Consider the following 19,492-nt stretch of genomic DNA (forward strand, 5'->3'; position numbering starts at 1 on the left):
AAGTAGGATGTGAACCAACCCACCCAGGACAGCAGCGACAGTTGAGAGAGAGGCGGGCAGGTACAAATTGCTCGCCAGGTACAAATTCAGACCCCAGGCCCAGCTTCAGAAAGGACCGTCCACAGATGAGTGGGTCTGGCCCTGCCTTGTCCAGTGGTGGGTGACCAGCCCGCAATCAAGGATTGTGGATTTTACAGACACACGTGACCAGAGATGTGGCTCTAGCTTCATTATCAACTTCATGTTTTCCAGTTTCACGTTTTGAATTTCCTGACTTAATTCCTCTCCTTGATTCCTTTACAAAGCACACTGGCACTATCCTGCAAGTAAGTCACTTGAATGCAACATTTTCTCAGGTGGCACCATGAAGCAGATGACAAAAGGACGATCTTACTTAGAGTTCCATCAGTGGAAAGGTGGAAGAATATCCTAATATTATACTATCAATAACTTGTCATCTACTATATGATAAAACGCCGTTGCCTTTCAATCTGAAATACTCTTTCTTCATCTCTGGAGAACATACCTACTTTGTCTTTTTAGAATTTATAGAAAATAACACCAATGAGCCTCCCCAGTGGCACAGCGGGTTGAGCGCAGCACTGTGAAGCTGTCTGCAGCTTCCACGGCACTGGTTCAATTCCCGGCCAGCCAGGGAGATTCCCACATGGTACGGCACATCTCTCCTGTCATGCCCATTGCTCCCCTCAGCAATGTGTTTTGTCAGCCTGCCTATTCTGTTCCCTGCTCTGTCTCTGGTGAATCCTCTCATCCTCCTGTACATCTGGCCTGTACCCAGCTTCTTGTATAAAAATAAATAAATCTTAAAAAAAAAGACTTGAGGTAAAACCTGGCACCATAGAATATATAGAAGGGAACACAGGCAGAAAACTGAATGACACAAAACTCAGAGACACCTGGAGGATTTCCTCCAGAAGCAAGGGGAACAAAGGACAGTGTAATCAGCTGGGGCTATATCCCAGTCAAAAAATGGGCAGAAGAGCTTAAAAGAAACTTCTCCAAAGAGGAAATGCAAATGGCATATGAACAGGCATATGAAAAAATGTTCAACATCACTCGTAATCAGGGAAATGCAAATCAAAACTACAATGAGAGGGCCTCCCCGGTGGCGCAGTGGTTGAGCGCTGGGTTGCAAAGCTGCCCACAGCCTCTGCGGCGCCGGTTCAATCCCCGGCTGCTCCCCGGCCACCGGAGGAGGGTCCCACATGGCGCACAGACCTCTCCTGCCGCCAGCTGCTCCACCTCAGCAGTGTACTTCGGTCCTTCTGCCTGCTCTGCTCCCTGCTCTGGCTCTGGTGAATTCTCTCACCCTCCCGCGTTTCTGACTGTACCCAGTGCATGTATAAACAAACAAACAAACAAACAAATAAATAAAATGTCAAAAAAAAAACCTACAATGAGATACCATCTCACACCAGTGAGAATGGCTCATATCAAAAAAAAAAAAAACTAGCAACATATGCTGGCGAGGATGTGGAGAAAAAGGAACTCTCCTGCACTGCTGGTGGGAGAGTAAACTGGTCCAACCAGTATGGAAAGCTGTGTGGAGGTTCCTAAAACTGCTAGAAATGGAGCTTCCATATAACCCAAAAATTCCACTCCTGGGTATCTATACAAAGGACACAAAAAAAATTAATTCAAAAGGACACCTGCACCCCTATGTTTATTAGAGCACTATTTACAATAGGTAAGCTGTGGAAACAACTCAAATACCCAAAAATAGATGACTGGATCAAGAAGATGTGGTCTATATACACAAGAGATTATTACTCAGCAATCGAAAAAAGTAAGTTCATGCAATTCGCAGCAAAATGGATGGAGTTAGAAGGGATCATGTTCAGTGAAATCAGCCAGAAAGAAAAAGAAAAATACTGGATTGTTTCACTTACAGGAGGAATGTAGAGGATTCAAATAAGGGATGGGGGGGAAGTTATTATAATAAAGTGAAAATCAAAATCAACAAGCAAGTATAAATCAGAGACATTCTGCAGAGGGAGAGGGGAATAGGATCAAAACTGGGGTGGGAAGAGCACAAGGGACTATGGTGATGGTGCACGGGTGAATTGGCGGTGGGAATTTCGTGGTGACTGTAACTGAGATGAGAAAGCATACATTGTTAAAAAATGAGGAACGATGTAAAAAATATATACAATTAAAAAAACCTGCCTTTACATTTCATTGCCAACTGCCTTTTTATACTGAGTGGACCAAAGAGAGCTCCGCAGCGGCAGCCTTCCCCGCCGCCGGGAGACGGAGAGGTGCGCCCGGCTCCCCTGCGCCCCGCTGGCCTCGGGCCCGGCCCTGTGCTGAGGCCGGGTGCAGCCGGCCCTGGCCTCCCGCCGCTCCCACCGCGTCCTCGGGCTGGAACACCAGCTCGGGGCAGACAGGCCACGATCAACAGGTGCGCGCAGCTCCCCGCGCCGGCTCAGCGCCTCCCGGGCTCCCCCCGGGGGCCCCGTCACCCCCGCTGGCGCGAGCCCTCCCGTCCCGCGGCTGTTGGGGCCCGAGAGGAGCCCCCGCCTGAGGGTCCCGGCGGCTCCTCTCGGCCAGAGGCCTGGCGGGCCCGCCCGCGGCAGCACCGGCGCCGCCCGAGGAAACGGAAGCGCCGAGCCGGGAGCCCGCGCAGGCCGCGGCGCTGAGGGAGCCGGCCCGGCGAGGGCCCGCGCGCCCCTGTCCGCGGCCGCGGCGCGGGCGTCCCGGCCGCTGCTCGCACGAGAGGCCCCGGGCCGGCGCCGCCCGGCGGTCACCGCGGCCGCCCAGGCCGGGAGCGGCTCTGCCCGCCACCACCCGGCTGCGGGGTCCCGGGACGGAGCGCGGAGCCCCGGGCCCGCCCGGCCCCGCCCAGGCCCCGCCCACCCGAGACCCCGGGCCCGCCCCGCCCCGGCCCCGCCCACCCGAGCCCCCGGGCCCGCCCGGCCCCGCCCCCGCCCAGGCCCCGAGCCCCCGGGCCCACCCGGCCCCGCCCCCGCCCAGGCCCCGCCCACCCGAGCCCCCGGCCCCGCCCCGCCCACCCGAGCCCCCGGGCCCGCCCGGCCCCGCCCCCGCCCAGGCCCCGAGCCCCCGGGCCCAACCGGCCCCGCCCCCGCCCAGGCCCCGCCCACCCGAGCCCCCGGCCCCGGCCCGCCCACCCCGAGGCCCCGGCCCGCCCACCCCGAGGCCCCGGCCCGCCCACCCCGAGGCCCCGGCCCCGCCCACCCCGAGGCCCCGGCCCGCCCACCCCGAGGCCCCGGCCGGCCCACCCCGAGGCCCCGGCCCCGCCCACCCCGAGGCCCCGCCCAGTCCCCGCCCACACCAACGTCCTCCCCGCAGGCCCGCCCCGCCCTCCTGGGCCGCCGCCGCGAGACCCAAGCCGGTCGGGTCCAGCCCCGCCCCTCGCGGGCGCCCGCTGCCGCCCGGCACCTCGCTGGCCAGCCGCGCGCGTTGGGGCCTTCAGGCGGCGGCCGGGCAGCCCTCGGGGTCCTCGCGCGGTTGCGTAGCAGCCGGAGGACGCGCGGGCCGGAAGCGGGCGGCGCGGAGGCTGCGGGCCGGGTCTCTGCAGCGCCCCCGGGAGCCGGACGCGCCGCGGTGCGGGCTCGGGCTGGGGCTGCGGCTGCGGCTGCGGCCACGGCGGGGCGGGACGGGGCCGGCCGGGCGGGGCTGGACGACGGGCCCCGCGGGGCGGGGGCGCCGGCCTGGCCGCGGCGTGGAAAGGAGACGCGTTTCGCGCGCCCCGATGACTGCGGAGCGGAAGAGCTGCCCGACGGTCGCTGCGCCGCGGGGCTGCTGCCCCGGCCCGTGCGGGGAGTCGCACGGATGTGACTGGGCAGTTTCCGTCCCTGTTTTGCCCGTGAGGAAACCCTGCGTGGGCTTGGCTTTAGAACACCGTCTCTCCTGGCGGCCCGGGGCGGCCCCGAGGGGCGCGGGGAGGGGCCCGGCGACGCCACCCCGAGGAGCTTGGTGGCCCAGCGAGGCAGAGAAGCCCGGCCGGGCCTGGCTCGCGGTCTCCTCCCAGCCCCCCTGGGAAGAGGAAGACGTGGACTTGGTTGAGAGAACCTGTCTCTAACAGCAGCTCTTCTTGGCCTTCCCAGACGGCAGCCAGACCGCGGCCCGGGCTGAGCCCACCCTCCAGCCAGGAGCCCATGGCTGGGGACAAAGCCAAACCCTGTGAGCTGGACCAAGAAAAATACGACGCTGATGACTACGTGAAGATCATCTGCCTGGGGGACAGTGCCGTGGGCAAGTCCAAGTATGTGGGGAGACCGGGCCCCCGGACCCAGGACAGCCCATGAGCCCCGAGGCCTCGTGGGGGGGTCAGGGCTGGATCCCAGGTGTGCGTGGGGTGGGGGAGCTGCTGCGTACCTTGTGGGTCGGGGCAAGTCTTAAGTTGGGCCTTTTCCTGGAGTCTTCAGAGAAAAGGGAGGTCATCCTAGAGACTGGCAAAGCAGCAGGAAGAGGGGGTGAGAGCTGGAGAGTTCCTGCATGTGCTGTGTCCAAGGTGGAGATCTGGGAGCGGAGAAGGGGTGGGGGAGGGGAGTACAACGCGAGTGAGGGTGTCGGAGGTGCTTTCTGGGGGGAGCCTGCACTGATGGGGTGAGTGAGGGCTGGCTGCGGGGAGCCCTGCAGGGTCGGGGACAGTGCCGTTGGCATGTCCCCTCTGCCTTGGCTCGCGGGGCAGGCTGGATGCCCTCCTTAGCCCTGGCTGCGGTGCGGCGGGGTCCTCTGTGCTCCCAGCTTCATCTGTTATTGGCACATTCTTGTCCTCAGGTAACCATGACTCATTCTCTAGGGACATGATTTGTTTTGGGCCATTTCATTGAGTTCACAGTCTGCCCCCCACACAAGCATGAACACACTGGCCAGTACCTCGCAGCTGTGGGCCACCCATGACCACTGGCCAAGGCTGAAGCCAGAGTCGGCACTCAGAAGACAGGCGTGACAGGCGCTGAGTGACCCACAGAGGTGATGGAGCGCAGCTTGGTGCAGGTAGAGGGGCGCTAGCCCAATGCTCCACAACGCTTGTCAGCATCACTCAAACAACAAAAACCAGGAATCCGAATGGCTCCGGGGACAGCAGCGATGGCCACAGCATGCTGACGGACCCTGCGTGGGACAGCGTCTCAGCAGACACACTGACCAGCGTGGGGATACCCCATGCAGGGCCAGCCGGGGCTTCCACGCCAGCTCTCAGCCTGACACGGCTTCTAAAAACCTTGAGAGGAGACGAGTAAGGGCCTGGGTAGGGCCGGCGCCTCTCAAACCCAGGGGCCTCACACTGTGGATCCGCCTGGCTGGGGGCGCCGGAATGGGGTCTACAGCAGGCCTCCAGGAGGCCTCGCCTTCTCCGGCGGCAGGTCACAGCCTCCGCCTGCCATCCCGTGTGCCTGTGGTCCCTGTGCCAGGCTCTGTCAGGGTGGACCATCGTCCCCAGGCCTGGGCACTGGGCACTGACCCCACCACACCAGAGCCCAGGCTCCCACTGCTGCAACAGAAGCTGCTCCCCAGAGGAGCCAGTCTCTGGAAGAGCCGGTCCCCGGAGGAGCTGGTCCCAGAGCTGGTCCCCAGAGGAGCTGGTCCCCAGAGGAGCTGGTCCAGCGCAGCCAGGCCTTGTCGTTCCCTCCATACCTGTTTCTCCTGGTCCCAGGTGTGGTGAGGTTTCCCGAGGGCCCCTCTGGTGCCCCTGGAGTAGCTTGGCCCAGCGGTTGTCTTCCCCTTGATGGTGTTCACTGTGCACAGGACAGTCCGCCCCTCGGGCCACAGAGCTCAGCCAAGCCAGAGCTGATGAGGCTGAGGAAACAAGCAGAGAAGTCACAGTGGCCCGGCCTCTAGCTGCTGCTGTCCTGGAGGGCTGCTCACCAGCTGGCCTTGTGTGGGAAGGAGAGCGCAGGAGGGAGAGGCTGCTCTGGGGAGCGGGTCGGACGGTCCATGACTGAGGAGGAGCTCAGGCTCATGCTCGGGAGTCCCCCAAGGCCGCTTCCCCCAACCCCCAGCAGGTTCACGCCCTGCTTCTGTCCTGCCTGCGGGGATCAAGTGTTTTGAGGCATTTCACTGGCGTGTCCCTGTTCCTTGGGGACGTGCATTGCCTTGTGGGACTCTTCATTATGAGCGGAGCCTGTTCCCAGTGTGAGCTGCACTTCACACCCTCAGGAGTGTGAAGCTGTGGCCGGAGGATGGGAACCAACTCAGAGCCGTGACCTTGCAGGCACGGGGTACAGCTGTGAGCAGCCCTGGCTGCAAAGGCATCTGGGAGACTCTTTCCACTCGGGGAAGGGCTGATGACTGGCAGGGTGGTGGCGGGGGAGGGGAGAGAGTGGGAGCAGAGGAGCCGAGGCCTCAAGCGGCTGCGCTAAAAGAAGGGGGAGCCCTGGGACACCTGAGCAGAGGTGGGCCTGGTCTCCCCAGTGTACCTGGGCCGCCACGTTCCTCAAGATGGCTCTGGCTTTCCAGTGGGCCGTGGCTTCGGCGGGAGCCTGAGTTTCTAGCCCTTGAGAGCATTTCTGCATCTGTGCTCCCGTGGCTAGTGCTGGGCTCTCCTGTGCTGGCAGTGGCTCCAGAAGCGGGCTCCAGGGTCAGAGAGGCGCCCACCTGCCAGAAGGAAGCGGGAGGCGTTCCTGCGGCTTCTGTTTTTTGGAAAAGTTTGAAACGTGCTGGTGCATGTCATGACACAGCCGGAAGAGCGCGCCCGAGCGGCCCAGCCCACAGACATCCCGCGAACACCCCGCGCATCCCTGCCCCGGCACTGTTTCTGCCCTGCTGGCCCGGTCTGCCCGGTTTCTGCTGCTGCTCGAGCCCCTGAGGGCACATGTGTCCCGCTCGCCCAGTGGGCGCGTGTTCTGTCCTGTTCTCCTACCATCCCCCTTGCTTCTGTGTGGTTGACATTGCTGTCCTGCTTCACTTCTGACTTTGATCTTCTGAGTCTTTTCCCTCTTAGTGCAGTGAAGATTGGCCAATTTTGTTGATTTTCTTGTTTACAAAGAACTAATTTGTGGCTTCACTTCTTCTCTATTGTCTGTCTATTCTTTCATGGGTTCACATCCACCGTGGTATTTATTATTTCCTTCCTTCTGTTAGTCTTGGGCCTAATTTGCTCTTTTGTGCCGATGCAGTTTGCTGTAGCTTCTTGAACTTCATAAATTTTGGAACATTGTGTTTCCATTTTCATTCATGTTAAGGCATTTCCCAATTTTCCTTATGACTTTTTGACCCATTTGTTAAGATTGTTGTTTGATTTCCACATATCAGTGAATTGTCTGATTTTTCATCTATTGGCAGTTCCTATTTCCATTCATTTTTATTGGAAAAGACATTTTGTACAACCACAGTCGTCTCAGCCTCATCAGGACTTGTGCGGTGGCCTGACTGGTGCTCGCCTGCCCAATGGGGCGCATGTCCAGGGGCTGGGAGGGCTTGTCTGTCTCCGCCCCTGCGGGTCTTTGGCCTGCGGCCTCCAGACTCATCGGACTCCAGTGAAGCCTTACACGGTGGTGTGCCCTGCGTTGGTGTCAGTGTTACTTCCATACTTGGGCTCTGTTATTAATTCTGATGTTTATACCTTCTTGGTAGCGTGAACCTTTCATCAGTGCACAATGTCTTTCCCCCTGTGCCTCTGTGACTTCGGATCTGTCCTGTCTGAGGTCACACACTGTCCTCAGCCCAGCACTGGCCGGTGCCTTGGAGGTCATTGTTTTCATGGTGTCCCTGAAATCACAGGGAGCAGAGGCTTCCGACCAGAGGCACAGGGATGCTGACTCAGCTTCCCGGTAGCTGCCTCAGGTGTCCAGAGGTCTCCGGGCTGCTGTGGGAGTTGGGCGCTCTGCCTTCTTGGGAGTCGCTGCTGTGGCCCGCTGCGGCTGGTCCTGGACTTGCCTGCCCCATCTGCTGGCAGTGCCAGGCTTCCTGTGCCCCCTTGGGGCACTCCTCTTCTCATGCCTTTGCCCATGTTGTGACAGGGTTTCTGCACTGCTGTGGACATGGCCCTCACAGGGCGGCTAGCACAGCCTCCAGTACCTGCTCCCTCTCCCTACAGGGCTCCAGGCAGGCTCTGATCGCCGCCAACACCCGTCTGCCTTTTAAAAAAAAAAAAAAGATTGATTGATTGATTGATTGATTGATTTATACAAGCACTGGGTACAGTCAGAGGCACGGGAGGGTGAGAGAATTCACCAGAGCAGAGCGGGGAGCAGAGCAGGCAGAAGGATCGAGGTACACTGCTGAGGGGAGCAGCGGGCGGCAGGAGAGGTCTGCGCGCCATGTGGGACCCTCGCCGGCAGCCGGGGATCGAACCTGCATTGCAGAGGCTGCGGGCAGCTTCGCAGTCCAGCACTCAACCGCTGCGCCACCAGGGGAGGACCTGCCTTTTTCTTTCCTTTGCTGGATTGCGCTTTGGTCTTCACCAAGCTCTCGGTGTCAGAGATTTTTTTCCTGTTTTCTTCTAAAATAGTTATTATGATAATTTCACATTTCATATTTAAGTCTGCAATCAGCTTTTACCTGACAGGTGTTTAAGGCATGAGGGTTCACGTCACTATTTCTACTGTGGACATCTGACCTGTCCAGGCTATTGGTTGCTCCTGGGTGTGGTCCTGGGTGAGCGGGAGGGGCCTGGGGTGGCATCCACCTGACCAACTTGCCCATTCCCTTGCAGACTGATGGAGCGGTTTCTCCTGGATGGCTTGTATCCTTAAAGGTCTGGCACGCACGGTCCCTGGCCCCTCCCTCTGGCAGCTCCTGCCGCCCCTCGTCCGTGGCCCCGGCGGAGGGCTGGGAGGGTGAGCAGCCTTCACTCCCGCCAGAGCCTGCCGCGGCCACATCTGCATGCTGTGGGTCTGCCCTGCTGGGAGGAGGTGGGGTGATGAGCAGCCCCTGCCGCCCTCGGTAGCCCTGACTGTGGGAGTTGCTGAGCCCCCTGACAGCAAAGGGCGGGCTCCCGACAGTCATAACCTAGAGCAAACGTGGTGCAGGTTTCCAGTGAGGCCCTCCCTGGCCCCACAGGTGGCTGTAAAATGCCTCCCAGCTCAGTCGCACAGTGAGAGGAGCCCTGGCCCTGCCTGAGCCGGGCCTGAGCGTGTCTCGCTCCACCTCCCCAGGCGCCCTCTGCACCCGCCACCAGGACTTCGGGCTTTGCTGGGCACTCCACAAGCCCTTGCAGCCTCAGACGCCACACCAGGCCTCACCCACAAACAGGCAGCAGCCACGGGCAGCAGCCGGCTATCTGCAGGAGCCCCACCGTAAAGGGGCCTGCACACCACGCTGTCCTCTGTACCTGGTCCATTTCTGACAGCTTCTTTGTAGAATTCTGTTTCCTGTGTGACCTTGGGCTTGGATGGCCAGGACACATGCTCAGCCTCTCCTGGCCCTCTCTGCCCGCCTGTGCCCCCGCAGGGGAGCTGACCCTCACACTGCAGTCACAGCAGATAAACCAGGCTTTCCCCAGAAGGGTCCCTGAGACAAAGGTGGGCGCTCTGCAGCCCACCAGGAGAGCAAGCACTTCCCAGACACACCTACCCCAGAGCAAATGTAGACAGGCCTCCGGGCGCGAGCCAGCAGCGACACGGGGGTCGCGCAGCGGAAGCTGGCCCAAGTGCAGTGGCCATGCCGCCGAAGTCCCATAAACTCCCCGAGAAAGAGGATGGCCCACCATGCCAGAGCCCCAGCACCTCCCTCACCCCCCATCCTCCTTTGCTCCTTGACCTCTGCGCAGCCGGCCGCAGCAGCTGTCCACCTATGCCCTGACCCTGTACAAGCACACAGCTACCGTGGACGGCAGGACCGTCCTTGTGGGTGAGCAGCACAGGGCCAGGCCGCGCGACGGGGCCATGGGTGGGCCAGCAGGAGGAGGGGACCTCGGTACAGGGCAAGTGGGTCGAGGAGAGACCTAGGCGTGCGGGGCTCAGAGCTGCTCTGAGCGACGGGCTCCTTCCTCCGGTGAAGAAGGCACCATGCGGCCGGAGTGTCCACAGCGGTGCTCCCTCAGGACACGAACTGCCGCCCTGATCACCTGGCGAGATGCTCAGGCAGCTGAGTTTGGCTTTGGCAGGGCCTGTGTCTTGGCGCCCAGGCACCCCCGAGGCCTCTCTGCCGTGCCCCCCACAGCCCCACACGCCCTGCCCACAGCACTCTGGGGCCCCCTGCTTTCTGCAGAGACCACCAGGCAGGCAGTCAGGGCTGTGCTTGCCTTGCAGACTTCTGGGACACGGCGGGCCAGGAGCGGTTCCACAGCATGCACGCCTCCTACTACCACAAGGCCCACGCCTGCATCATGGTAGGGGCCGTGGCGGGGGGCATGAAGCGCCATGTGAGCTCGTTGCGGGCACAGTGCGGACGGCAGCCTGGGTGGGAGCAGGCGGGATGTCAAGAGCCCAACTGCGGCGGAGGCGCCTGCACGGCACCCCAGGCGTCCCCCTGCCCAGCCAGGCTCTGACCATGGGACTCTGGCCCCAGGGACTTCCTTGGCCCCTCACGTGCTGACAGACACACAGCCCTCGAGGGCCACCCTGGTGGCCAGGTGGTCAGTGCCCAGAGGGCGTCAGCCGGGGCGGGGCTGAGAGCAGGGGAGCTGGGTCCAGGGTCTCTCCCTGGCTCTGCTCCGGGCCTGCCCTTTCAGATGCTAAAAAGCGGCTTTTGGGTCCGTTTATAAGACTCGTCTGGACACCCACGCACAGTGTGTGGACAGCGAGCAGGGACGCCGCAGCCCCCGAGGGCAGGCCTCTGCCTCTCATGCCCTCCGTGGGCACGCAAGTCTCTCATTGCCGTTTTCCAATGCCCTGGCCTGGGAGGCGGGGGGCGGGGGGATAACATGAAGGTGATGGGGCAGCCTTGTGGCCCCACTAGGACCTTGTGGCCTCGGTGGGGGCTGGCGGCCTGGTTGGCTGGGTCCCTGGGGCATCGGCGCAGACAGCCCTGGGGTAATGGCAAAGCCTTGGGGAGACAGTGCTAGGCCTCTCCTGCTGGCCACAGCTCTTGCCACCACACAGCCGCCAGCCTCGCCCCTACTCTCGGCCGTGTGGGCCTGCCTGCTTGCCTGGGGGCCTCTGGCTGCCCGCAGGGTGGAAGCCGAAGGGGGTGGGAGCCCTACAGTGCCCGTGCTCACGCCACCCAGGCCGCTGAGCTGCTTGCGGTAGCTGCTGCTCCGCGTCACGTGGGGCGACGCTCGGGGCCAGCCTGTGTGGACACAAGGGAGAAGCTGTCCCTTACGCACAGAATTTGAAACATTTGCAAATGTCACCGCCAGCACATGCCTCAAGGGACAGACTCCAGGCCCAGCTCTCGCAGAGCTGGTCTCTGACCTGTACCGGGTACTTTGAGCTCATCCCCTTCCTCTGGGAGCGATCCCCTTGCCCTGACATGCCCACGAGCTCCTCTCAGACCCTCCTCTGAGGCCCAAGGTGTCCCGCCAGCACCTGAGCGACCTGTATTTGCAGGCCCCACCGCACTGGCGGCAGCGTGGGGCGCCGCCCTGGGCCCTGATGGGGCTGCCCCTTCCCCAAGCCAGTCCCCAAAGTGGGAGAGAGGCTGAGGACACCACCCCCGCCTCCTGGTGGCCAGCAATGGCCGGAAGCGACAGCCAGGGGTGAAGCAGAGTCCAGAAGTTTCTTTACAGGCCTGCTCTCCCAGACATCCCTACTGGGCCTTCAGGACCCGCGGCCAGCGCCTGCTGGGCAGTGAGGCCCCAGGGGCGTGGGCAGGGGCACTGGCCTGGGAGGGCCGAAGGCCCCGCAGTGGCCACTCAGGATGCCTTAAGGGTTCCCGCCCCGCAGGAGAGGCCCCCAGGGCTGCAGGGCTCAGCGGTGCCTGTAAGAGGTGAAAACTCGATCATGAACAGTTAATAAAATTATAAGCTACAAAATGCCAAAAGGTAAAAAGTACTTTGTCTAGAATACAGCAGTAAGGGTGCTGCAAGGGGCCTTAGGGGGGTCTGGGCACGCTTGGGGCTGCTGCAGAGGCGTTTCCGAAGCGGCCGCAGAGCGCCCGCCGCCGGGCCGGGCCGGGCTGGGCCGGGCCGGGCCGGGCCGGGGAGCCCGCCGGTGCCCCGGGGCGCTCAGGCCCGCGCGCCGCCCGCAGGTGTTCGACGCGCAGCGGAAGGTCACCTACCGCAACCTGGGCGCCTGGTACGCCGAGCTCCGCGAGTTCCGGCCCGAGATCCCGTGCGTCGTGGTGGCCAACAAGATCGACGGTAGGAGCCCCCCCACCCCGCGGGGTCCCCGGGCCGGCGCCCCCGCGAGCCGCCCTGCCTTCCCTCCGCAGCCGACATGAGGGTGACGCGGCGGAGCTTCAACTTCGCCCGGAAGTTCTCGCTGCCGCTGTACTTCGTCTCGGCCGCCGACGGCACCAACGTGGTCAAGGTAGGGGGCGCGGGGCGGCGCGGGGCGGCGGGGGACAGCCGGCGGCAGGCCCGCCGCCCACCGAGCGCCGCCCGCCGCCCGCAGCTCTTCAACGACGCCATCCGCCTGGCGCTGGCCTACAAGCGCACCTCCCGCGACTTCATGGACGAGGTTCTGCGCGAGCTCGAGGTGGGCCGGCGCGGGGCTGCCCGGGCGGGCGGGGCGGTGACCCTCACCCTCTCACCCTTACCCTCTCCCCCTCTCACCCTTATCCTCTCGCCCTCACCCTCTCGCCCTCTCACCCTTACCCTCTCACCCTCACCCTCTCACCCTCTCACCCTCTCACCCTCACCCTCTCACCCTCTCACCCTCACCCTCACCCTCTCGCCCTCTCACCCTCACCCTCTCACCCTCACCCTCTCACCCTCTCACCCTCACCCTCACCCTCTCACCCTCTCACCCTCACCCTCTCACCCTCTCACCCTCACCCTCACCCTCTCACCCTCTCACCCTCACCCTCTCACCCTCACCCTCTCACTCTCTCACCCTCACCCTCTCACCCTCTCACCCTCACCCTCACCCTCTCACCCTCTCACCCTCTCACCCTCACCCTCTCACCCTCTCACCCTCTCACCCTCACCCTCTCACCCTCACCCTCTCACCCTCACCCTCTCACCCTCTCCACAACCTCTCACCCTCAACATCCCTCAACCCTCACCCTCACACCCTCACACCCTTACCCACTCCCCCCAATCTCACCCAAATCCTCTCGCCCTCACCCACACAACCCACACACCTCACCCCTCACCCCCCAACCCTCTCACCCACACCCCTCTCACCCCTCACACCCCACCCTCCTCACCAAACCCTCTCACCTCACCCTCAACCCTCACCTCACCCTCTCACCCTCACCCTCTCACCCTCACCCTCACCCTCCCACCCTCTCACCCTCACCCTCACCCTCTCACCCTCACCCTCTCACCCTCACCCTCACCCTCTCACCCTCACCCTCTCACCCTCTCACCCTCACCCTCTCACCCTCACCCTCTCACCCTCACCCTCTCACCCTCTCACCCTCACCCTCACACCCTCTCACCCTCACACCCTCACCCTCTCACCCTCTCACCCTCACCCTCTCACCCTCACCCTCTCACCCTCACCCTCTCACCCTCTCACCCTCTCACCCTCACCCTCTCACCCTCACCCTCTCACCCTCTCACCCTCACCCTCTCACCCTCTCACCCTCACCCTCTCACCCTCACCCTCACACCCTCTCACCCTCACACCCTCTCACCCTCTCACCCTCTCACCCTCACCCTCTCACCCTCTCACCCTCACCCTCTCACCCTCTCACCCTCACCCTCTCACCCTCACCCTCTCACCCTCTCACCCTCACCCTCTCACCCTCACCCTCTCACCCTCACCCTCACACCCTCTCACCCTCACACCCTCTCACCCTCTCACCCTCTCACCCTCACCCTCTCACCCTCTCACCCTCACCCTCACACCCTCTCACCCTCACACCCTCACCCTCTCACCCTCTCACTCTCACCCTCACCCTCACCCTCTCACCCTCACCCTCTCACCCTCTCACCCTCTCACCCTCACCCTCTCACCCTCACCCTCTCACCCTCACCCTCTCACCCTCTCACCCTCACCCTCTCACCCTCACCCTCACACCCTCTCACCCTCACACCCTCTCACCCTCTCACCCTCTCACCCTCACCCTCTCACCCTCACCCTCACCCTCACACCCTCTCACCCTCTCACCCTCTCACCCTCACCCTCTCACCCTCACCCTCTCACCCTCACCCCCTCTCACTCTCACCCTCACCCTCACCCTCTCACCCTCACCCTCTCACCCTCTCACCCTCTCACCCTCACCCTCTCACCCTCACCCTCTCACCCTCTCACCCTCTCACCCTCACCCTCTCACCCTCACCCCCTCTCACTCTCACCCTCTGCCGCCTTTTCCAGAACTTCGACCTGGAGCAGGAGGCTGATGCCACCCCAAATGCGGCGCCGCAGGACAGCACGAGCCCAGGTGCCCCCGGGCAGGGCCTGGCACCCTCCCCTCTGCCAGCGGCACCCCCCGGCCCGTGACCCCGGCCCCCGCCCGCCCCCCCGCCCAGGTGACCCTGGCGGCAGCCGCGGGCGGCGAGCACCAGACGCGCTGTGTGTGTCTCTTGAATAAAGTAAGTTTCGGCGCAGTTTCCGCAGAGCTGACCTCCAGCCCGGCCCGCGCCCACCTGCTGCCCCGGGGCTTCCGGCAGGTGCCTGCGCCCCTGCGGGTCCCCGGGTCCCCGGGTCCCCACCACGGGTCCCGGAGCTGGGCTGAGAGGCGTCTCCTCGGTGCCCCGAATTCCTAGGACCAGCGGGCGCCCGGCCGGCCCCTCCCGGGACAGCTTCCTTTCCAGTAGAGGCTGCCTCGCGCCCACGCGGGCCTGCGCCTGCCTCCTGGGTCTGGACTTCACTGAGCAAAGGGCTGTGGGGCCCACCCTGAGGGTCCCTGCGCCCCACAACCCGCTTGCTGAAGGCGCTGTGTGGGGCGAAGGGGGGGTCTGAGGGATGGAGTCGGCGGTGCATCCAGAGCAGTTGCCTTTCCCCTGAAGCCGCTGCAGTCTCAGTTCAGAGGCTCGCCCTGATCAGTTCTGCCCAGCAGCACCGTGCCCCCAAGGCGCTCGCGGACCGCTCCGCTGAGATGGATGTAACCACCATCTGAGGAGACCATGCTGCTGCCCGACAGCTAGCCGCCGCCCGCATGACAGCACGCCCATCCAGTCCCCAAGTGTTTATTTCTGTCCCTTGGGAGGAAAGCCCCATTATTCTTTCAGCAGTTTCTCCCCGTGCCCCCTCTGCCGGCTCTGGGGACTCTGGGCTCCGGCCTCGCCCTGAGACCTCACCTGGTCCTCCATCACCTGGCCAAGGCGCTCACCAGCGCAGGCCCAGCGGTGTTTGGGGCCACAGCGCACAGCTGCAGGCCCACGGAGGAGTGTCCACCTGCCGAGGGGCCGCCTCCAGTGCCCCCCGCAGCCGCTCACGCTCGCCGCTCACGCTCACCGCTGCCCACGCCTTCAAGAAAAACCTAGTCGGGGCTCCCTGGGGGCTCAGGGGTTACTCAGGGTTCTCAAGCTCTCGCCAGCCACTGTGGCCTGAGTGCGACCCCAGCCAAGGAGTGACCCACAGGGTGCAGCAGACCCCTCTTGTCTCCCTGCTACTCCCCTCAGCAGTGTGTCTCAGTGGATCTGCCTGTTCTGCTCCCCACTCTGTCTCTGGGGAGTCCTCTCACCCCCACACCTTTGGCCTGCATCCCAGCTCTTGTATGCATAAATAAATAAAAATAAATTTTTTTTAAATCCCACTTACATAAAATGGATTTATAGTCCATTTAATACGTTGCTGAATATATTAGTATTTTGTTTGAGTTTTTGCATCTACATTCATAAGGGATGTTTGTTGATAATTGTTTTCCAACTTTCACAGGTTTCTGTTGTGATAGAATCTGTGGTGTGGCTTTGTGAAGGTACGCTGCCCAAGGAAGGAGTTAGGGTGTGTTCTCCTGTGCTGCTGTTTTAGATTGGCGGGGGAGGGGGCCTGTAGTTCTTTAAATGTTTGGTAAAATCCAGCAGTGAAGTCATCTTGTCCTGCCTTTTTCTTCTTGGCTTGTCAATTAATTTTTTTTTTTAAGCTTTATCTTTTTTTTTTTTAAAGATTTATTTTTATTTATTTATACAAGCACTGGGTACAGTCAGAAGCGCGGGAGGGTGAGAGGATCCACCAGAGCCAGAGCGGGGAGCAGAGCAGGCAGAAGGACCGAAGGACACTGCTGAGGGGAGCAGCGGGCGGCAGGAGAGGTCTGCGCGCCATGCGGGACCCTCCTCCGGGGGCCGGGGAGCAGCCGGGGATCGAACCGGCGCCGCAGAGGCCGCGGGCAGCTTCGCAACCCAGCGCTCAACCGCTGCGCCAGCGGGGAGGCCCTGTCAATTAATTTTTTTACTGATTCAGTCTGCATTTTGTACGTGTGTTCAGACTTCCACACTCTTCTATTTCTTCTCGAATCTCTTTTGGTGATTGGTGTCTTCTAGGTCTGTTTCTTGTAGGTGACACACTGGGGCAGGCGCTTCCTGTAGCCTTCTGTAGTCAGCAGTGTTGTCCCAATGCCCGTCTTTTTATTTTAATTATTTGCATCTTCTTTTTTTGATTATTATAGTTAAGGGTTTGCAAATTTTGCGGCTGTGCTCTGAAATTAACTTTGGATGAATTAGTTCCATGGCTTTTCTAGTCTCTGTTTCATTTGTTCCTGCTGTTATCCCCTTTGCTATGCTAACTGGTTTAGGTTACTTTTATCTCGTTCTTGGCAATGCATAGGCATTCCTTACTGTAAATCTTCCTCTGAGCCCTGCTGCATCCTGTAGGTGTTGGTATATTGTGCCTTCATCTTAAATTCATCTCTGGGTATGTTACCATTTCCTTTGTGGTTATTTGATACATTGTTTTTTTTTAAGAGAATTTCCACATAATTTCCACATATTTGTGAATTTCCCAGTTCTCCTTTGTTAATCGATTTCTGGCTTCGCCCATTGTGGTCAGAGAAGACACTTTGTGTGATTTCAGTCTTTTTAAATTGACTGAGAATTGTCTGTGGCCTGGAACATAATCTCTCCTAAGGAATGTTCCATAAATGTTTGAAAACACTTCTGCTGCTGCTGCTGCTGGGTGCCCCGTCTGTGTCCATCTGCCGAGTGTATTGTCCGAGGCCTGCACGACCCACTCATCTCCACCAGACATCCTATTTTGAAAGTAAAGTATTAAAGTCTCCAAATAACATCACAGCACTTTTTCTTTCTCCCTTCAATCATGCCAGCAATTGCTTCAAATATTCTAAGGTTTGTTCTTTGGTGCATGTGCCTTTGTGGCTCACGTATGTCGACATGTTTTGTTTTGTATAAGATTTATTTATTTATGCATACACGAGCTAGGGCACAGTCCAGAGGTGTGTGTGTGTGGGGGGGGGGGTGACAGGATTCGCCAGAGACAGAGTGGGATACAGAACAGGCGGATCAACCGAAGTACACTGCTGAGGGAAGCTGCGGGCGAGCCAGGAGAGGTCCGCTGCGCCATGTGGGTTGCTCCCTAGCCAGCCGGGGATCGAACTCCTGGTGCACAGGCTTCAGACAGCTTCATAGGTTGTGTCTATGCCTAATCACACTCTTGAGTTGCCTGTTATCGATTCATTTGTTTCTTACAGCGGTTTTTGACTTAGAGCCTATTTTGTCTGATATTAGTATAACCACATCATCTCTTGATTACTGTGTTTGGGGTATCTTCTCCATCATTTTTCTTTAAGCCTGTATCATTGGCCCCGAATCTCTTCCAGACAGCATCTGCTGGGATCATGTCTTTAATTCCTTCTGCTATTCTCTGCCTTTCGTTAGAGAGTAATTCATTTATACTCAAAGTGATCAATAAGGTGGGTTTACTGCTGTCCTTTACTAGGAATTTTCTGTGGGCATCATACTTTTTTCACATAAGATTTATCTCAATGCCTGACAACATTTAGGCTAATCAAAATGGTGTTAATATAATACCTTACTTAAATAATGTATCTTTCACATGTGGCCACAAAAGCACCGATTATTTGACAAAATGTTGAGAATAACATAATAGATCAAGACTTTCATACAGTTGAGGAGGACATGATTAGGAGCAAGCTACTCAAACAAAACAAGCGCAAGTCTGTCCCTATACTTTGCCTGTTTGTTTTTACATTTGTGTCACAGAGAATGGAGGCATAGAATTTTAATGTTTTTATAAAGGAGAAATGAAAACACCATAAATTGCTGTGTTTGCATAAAATTCATATGCCAAAAAGTAAAACACAATCCAACTGAATTTATCCAGGTTCCCCCACTTCTCCAACATGATTTAGCTAATTTTCTGTTAGTTTCCTAGATTTACTCTGTAAATATTATTATAGTTATTACTGTATGTAAAATAAGAAAAATGATTTATATGAGTCGTCATCTTTAAAAATATTTTCTATTCTCTCCCCCCAGGACCCCTGCCAAATCTGTTGCAAAGGTGAACAGTGATGTGGGGTACTATGTTAGAGACCCCGAGACATCTGTAGCCTTAACTTCCTAATACGCATCCACTCTCAGTTTTCTGCTGATATAAAGATTCAAGTGATCAAATTGTATAATTAGCTGGAGGAAAAATGTATATGGTATACATTTTTAGCTAAAACACTGTAAGCACTACAAGCACTCTTTAAAGTACTGTTAAATTGCATACGCAACTGTAGCAGTTTGATTTGCTCAGGAACATAACTGCACTTAAAAAATTAAATAATTTTCTATTTCATGTTTAATTGGTTCTTAAATAGTTTTCTTAGAGGGAAAACAAGATTTTCTGTTCCTTCAGAAACAATTTATAAATTAAATGGTATGTGTTCATTTTAACAAGGAAACCTAAAGTCTTAGTCTAAAAATACGTGCAGGTCCTCCTGTGCCTGTCCTCCCTGCTCTGCCCGTGTCCTCCTGAGGCTTTCTCCCCCAGACCTCCTCCCCAACGTTCCTGCCTTTGCTAACGGCTGTGTGTTTGTGCAGCCAGCACGCAGCGCCATCTTGCACCTGCCACCGCGGCAGTTATGAGACCAGAGGTGAGGGTGGGTGCTTGCCATAGCAGCTGCCAGCCGGGAGCCAGGCCGTTTCCTTACTGGGACTTGCACGTTTAATCCCACAGTGAAGGATTAATCCCAGTCAAGTCTGAGTTTCAGTTACCACAACAGGAATAGGCAATCCACCCACACCCACCAGGACTGCCAGCATGTGAGCAATTCCCGCTGAGAAGCCTGGCGGTGTGGGGTGGGTGAGCCGGGCAGCTGCCCCGCTCTGCAGGCCCGAGCGCGCCTGGCAGGCCCCGCTTCTCCTGTGTCCGTGGCTGCCCCTTCTGCCAGCCCTGGGACAGCGTTACAGCCCCACAGCCCACCCCCACGCACGTGCCACCCACATGCAGCCATTTCCGTGGCTCCGTTGGCTTCTGTACCTTACAGTGAGGATCTCAGACACTCCCAAAGGGTGAGAGGCATTTGGCGTCCACAATGCACGCTCCGTCGCTGTTCCTGGAGAGCTTTGGTGAATAATGAATTTCCTAATTTGCTTGAATCCAGTAAC

The 19,492-nt window shown here is 59.1% G+C and overlaps 1 protein-coding gene across 1 annotated transcript; it reads left to right on the forward strand.

Moving 5' to 3' along the window:
• Window positions 1–4,133: 4,133 nt before the first annotated feature.
• RABL2B (RAB, member of RAS oncogene family like 2B) lies at window positions 4,134–14,476 on the forward strand. Its single transcript, XM_084255325.1, has 8 exons — window positions 4,134–4,246; window positions 8,642–8,671; window positions 9,698–9,777; window positions 10,179–10,258; window positions 12,058–12,169; window positions 12,241–12,338; window positions 12,423–12,506; window positions 14,295–14,476. Exons 1-8 carry the CDS (start codon window positions 4,140–4,142, stop codon window positions 14,418–14,420), a joined length of 717 nt encoding a protein of 238 aa, XP_084111451.1. The 5' UTR covers window positions 4,134–4,139; the 3' UTR covers window positions 14,421–14,476.
• The last annotated feature ends 5,016 nt before the right edge of the window (window positions 14,477–19,492 follow it).

This window comes from Talpa europaea, assembly GCF_964194135.1.
Source record: "Talpa europaea genome assembly, chromosome: 15".
NCBI lineage: Eukaryota > Metazoa > Chordata > Mammalia > Eulipotyphla > Talpidae > Talpa > Talpa europaea.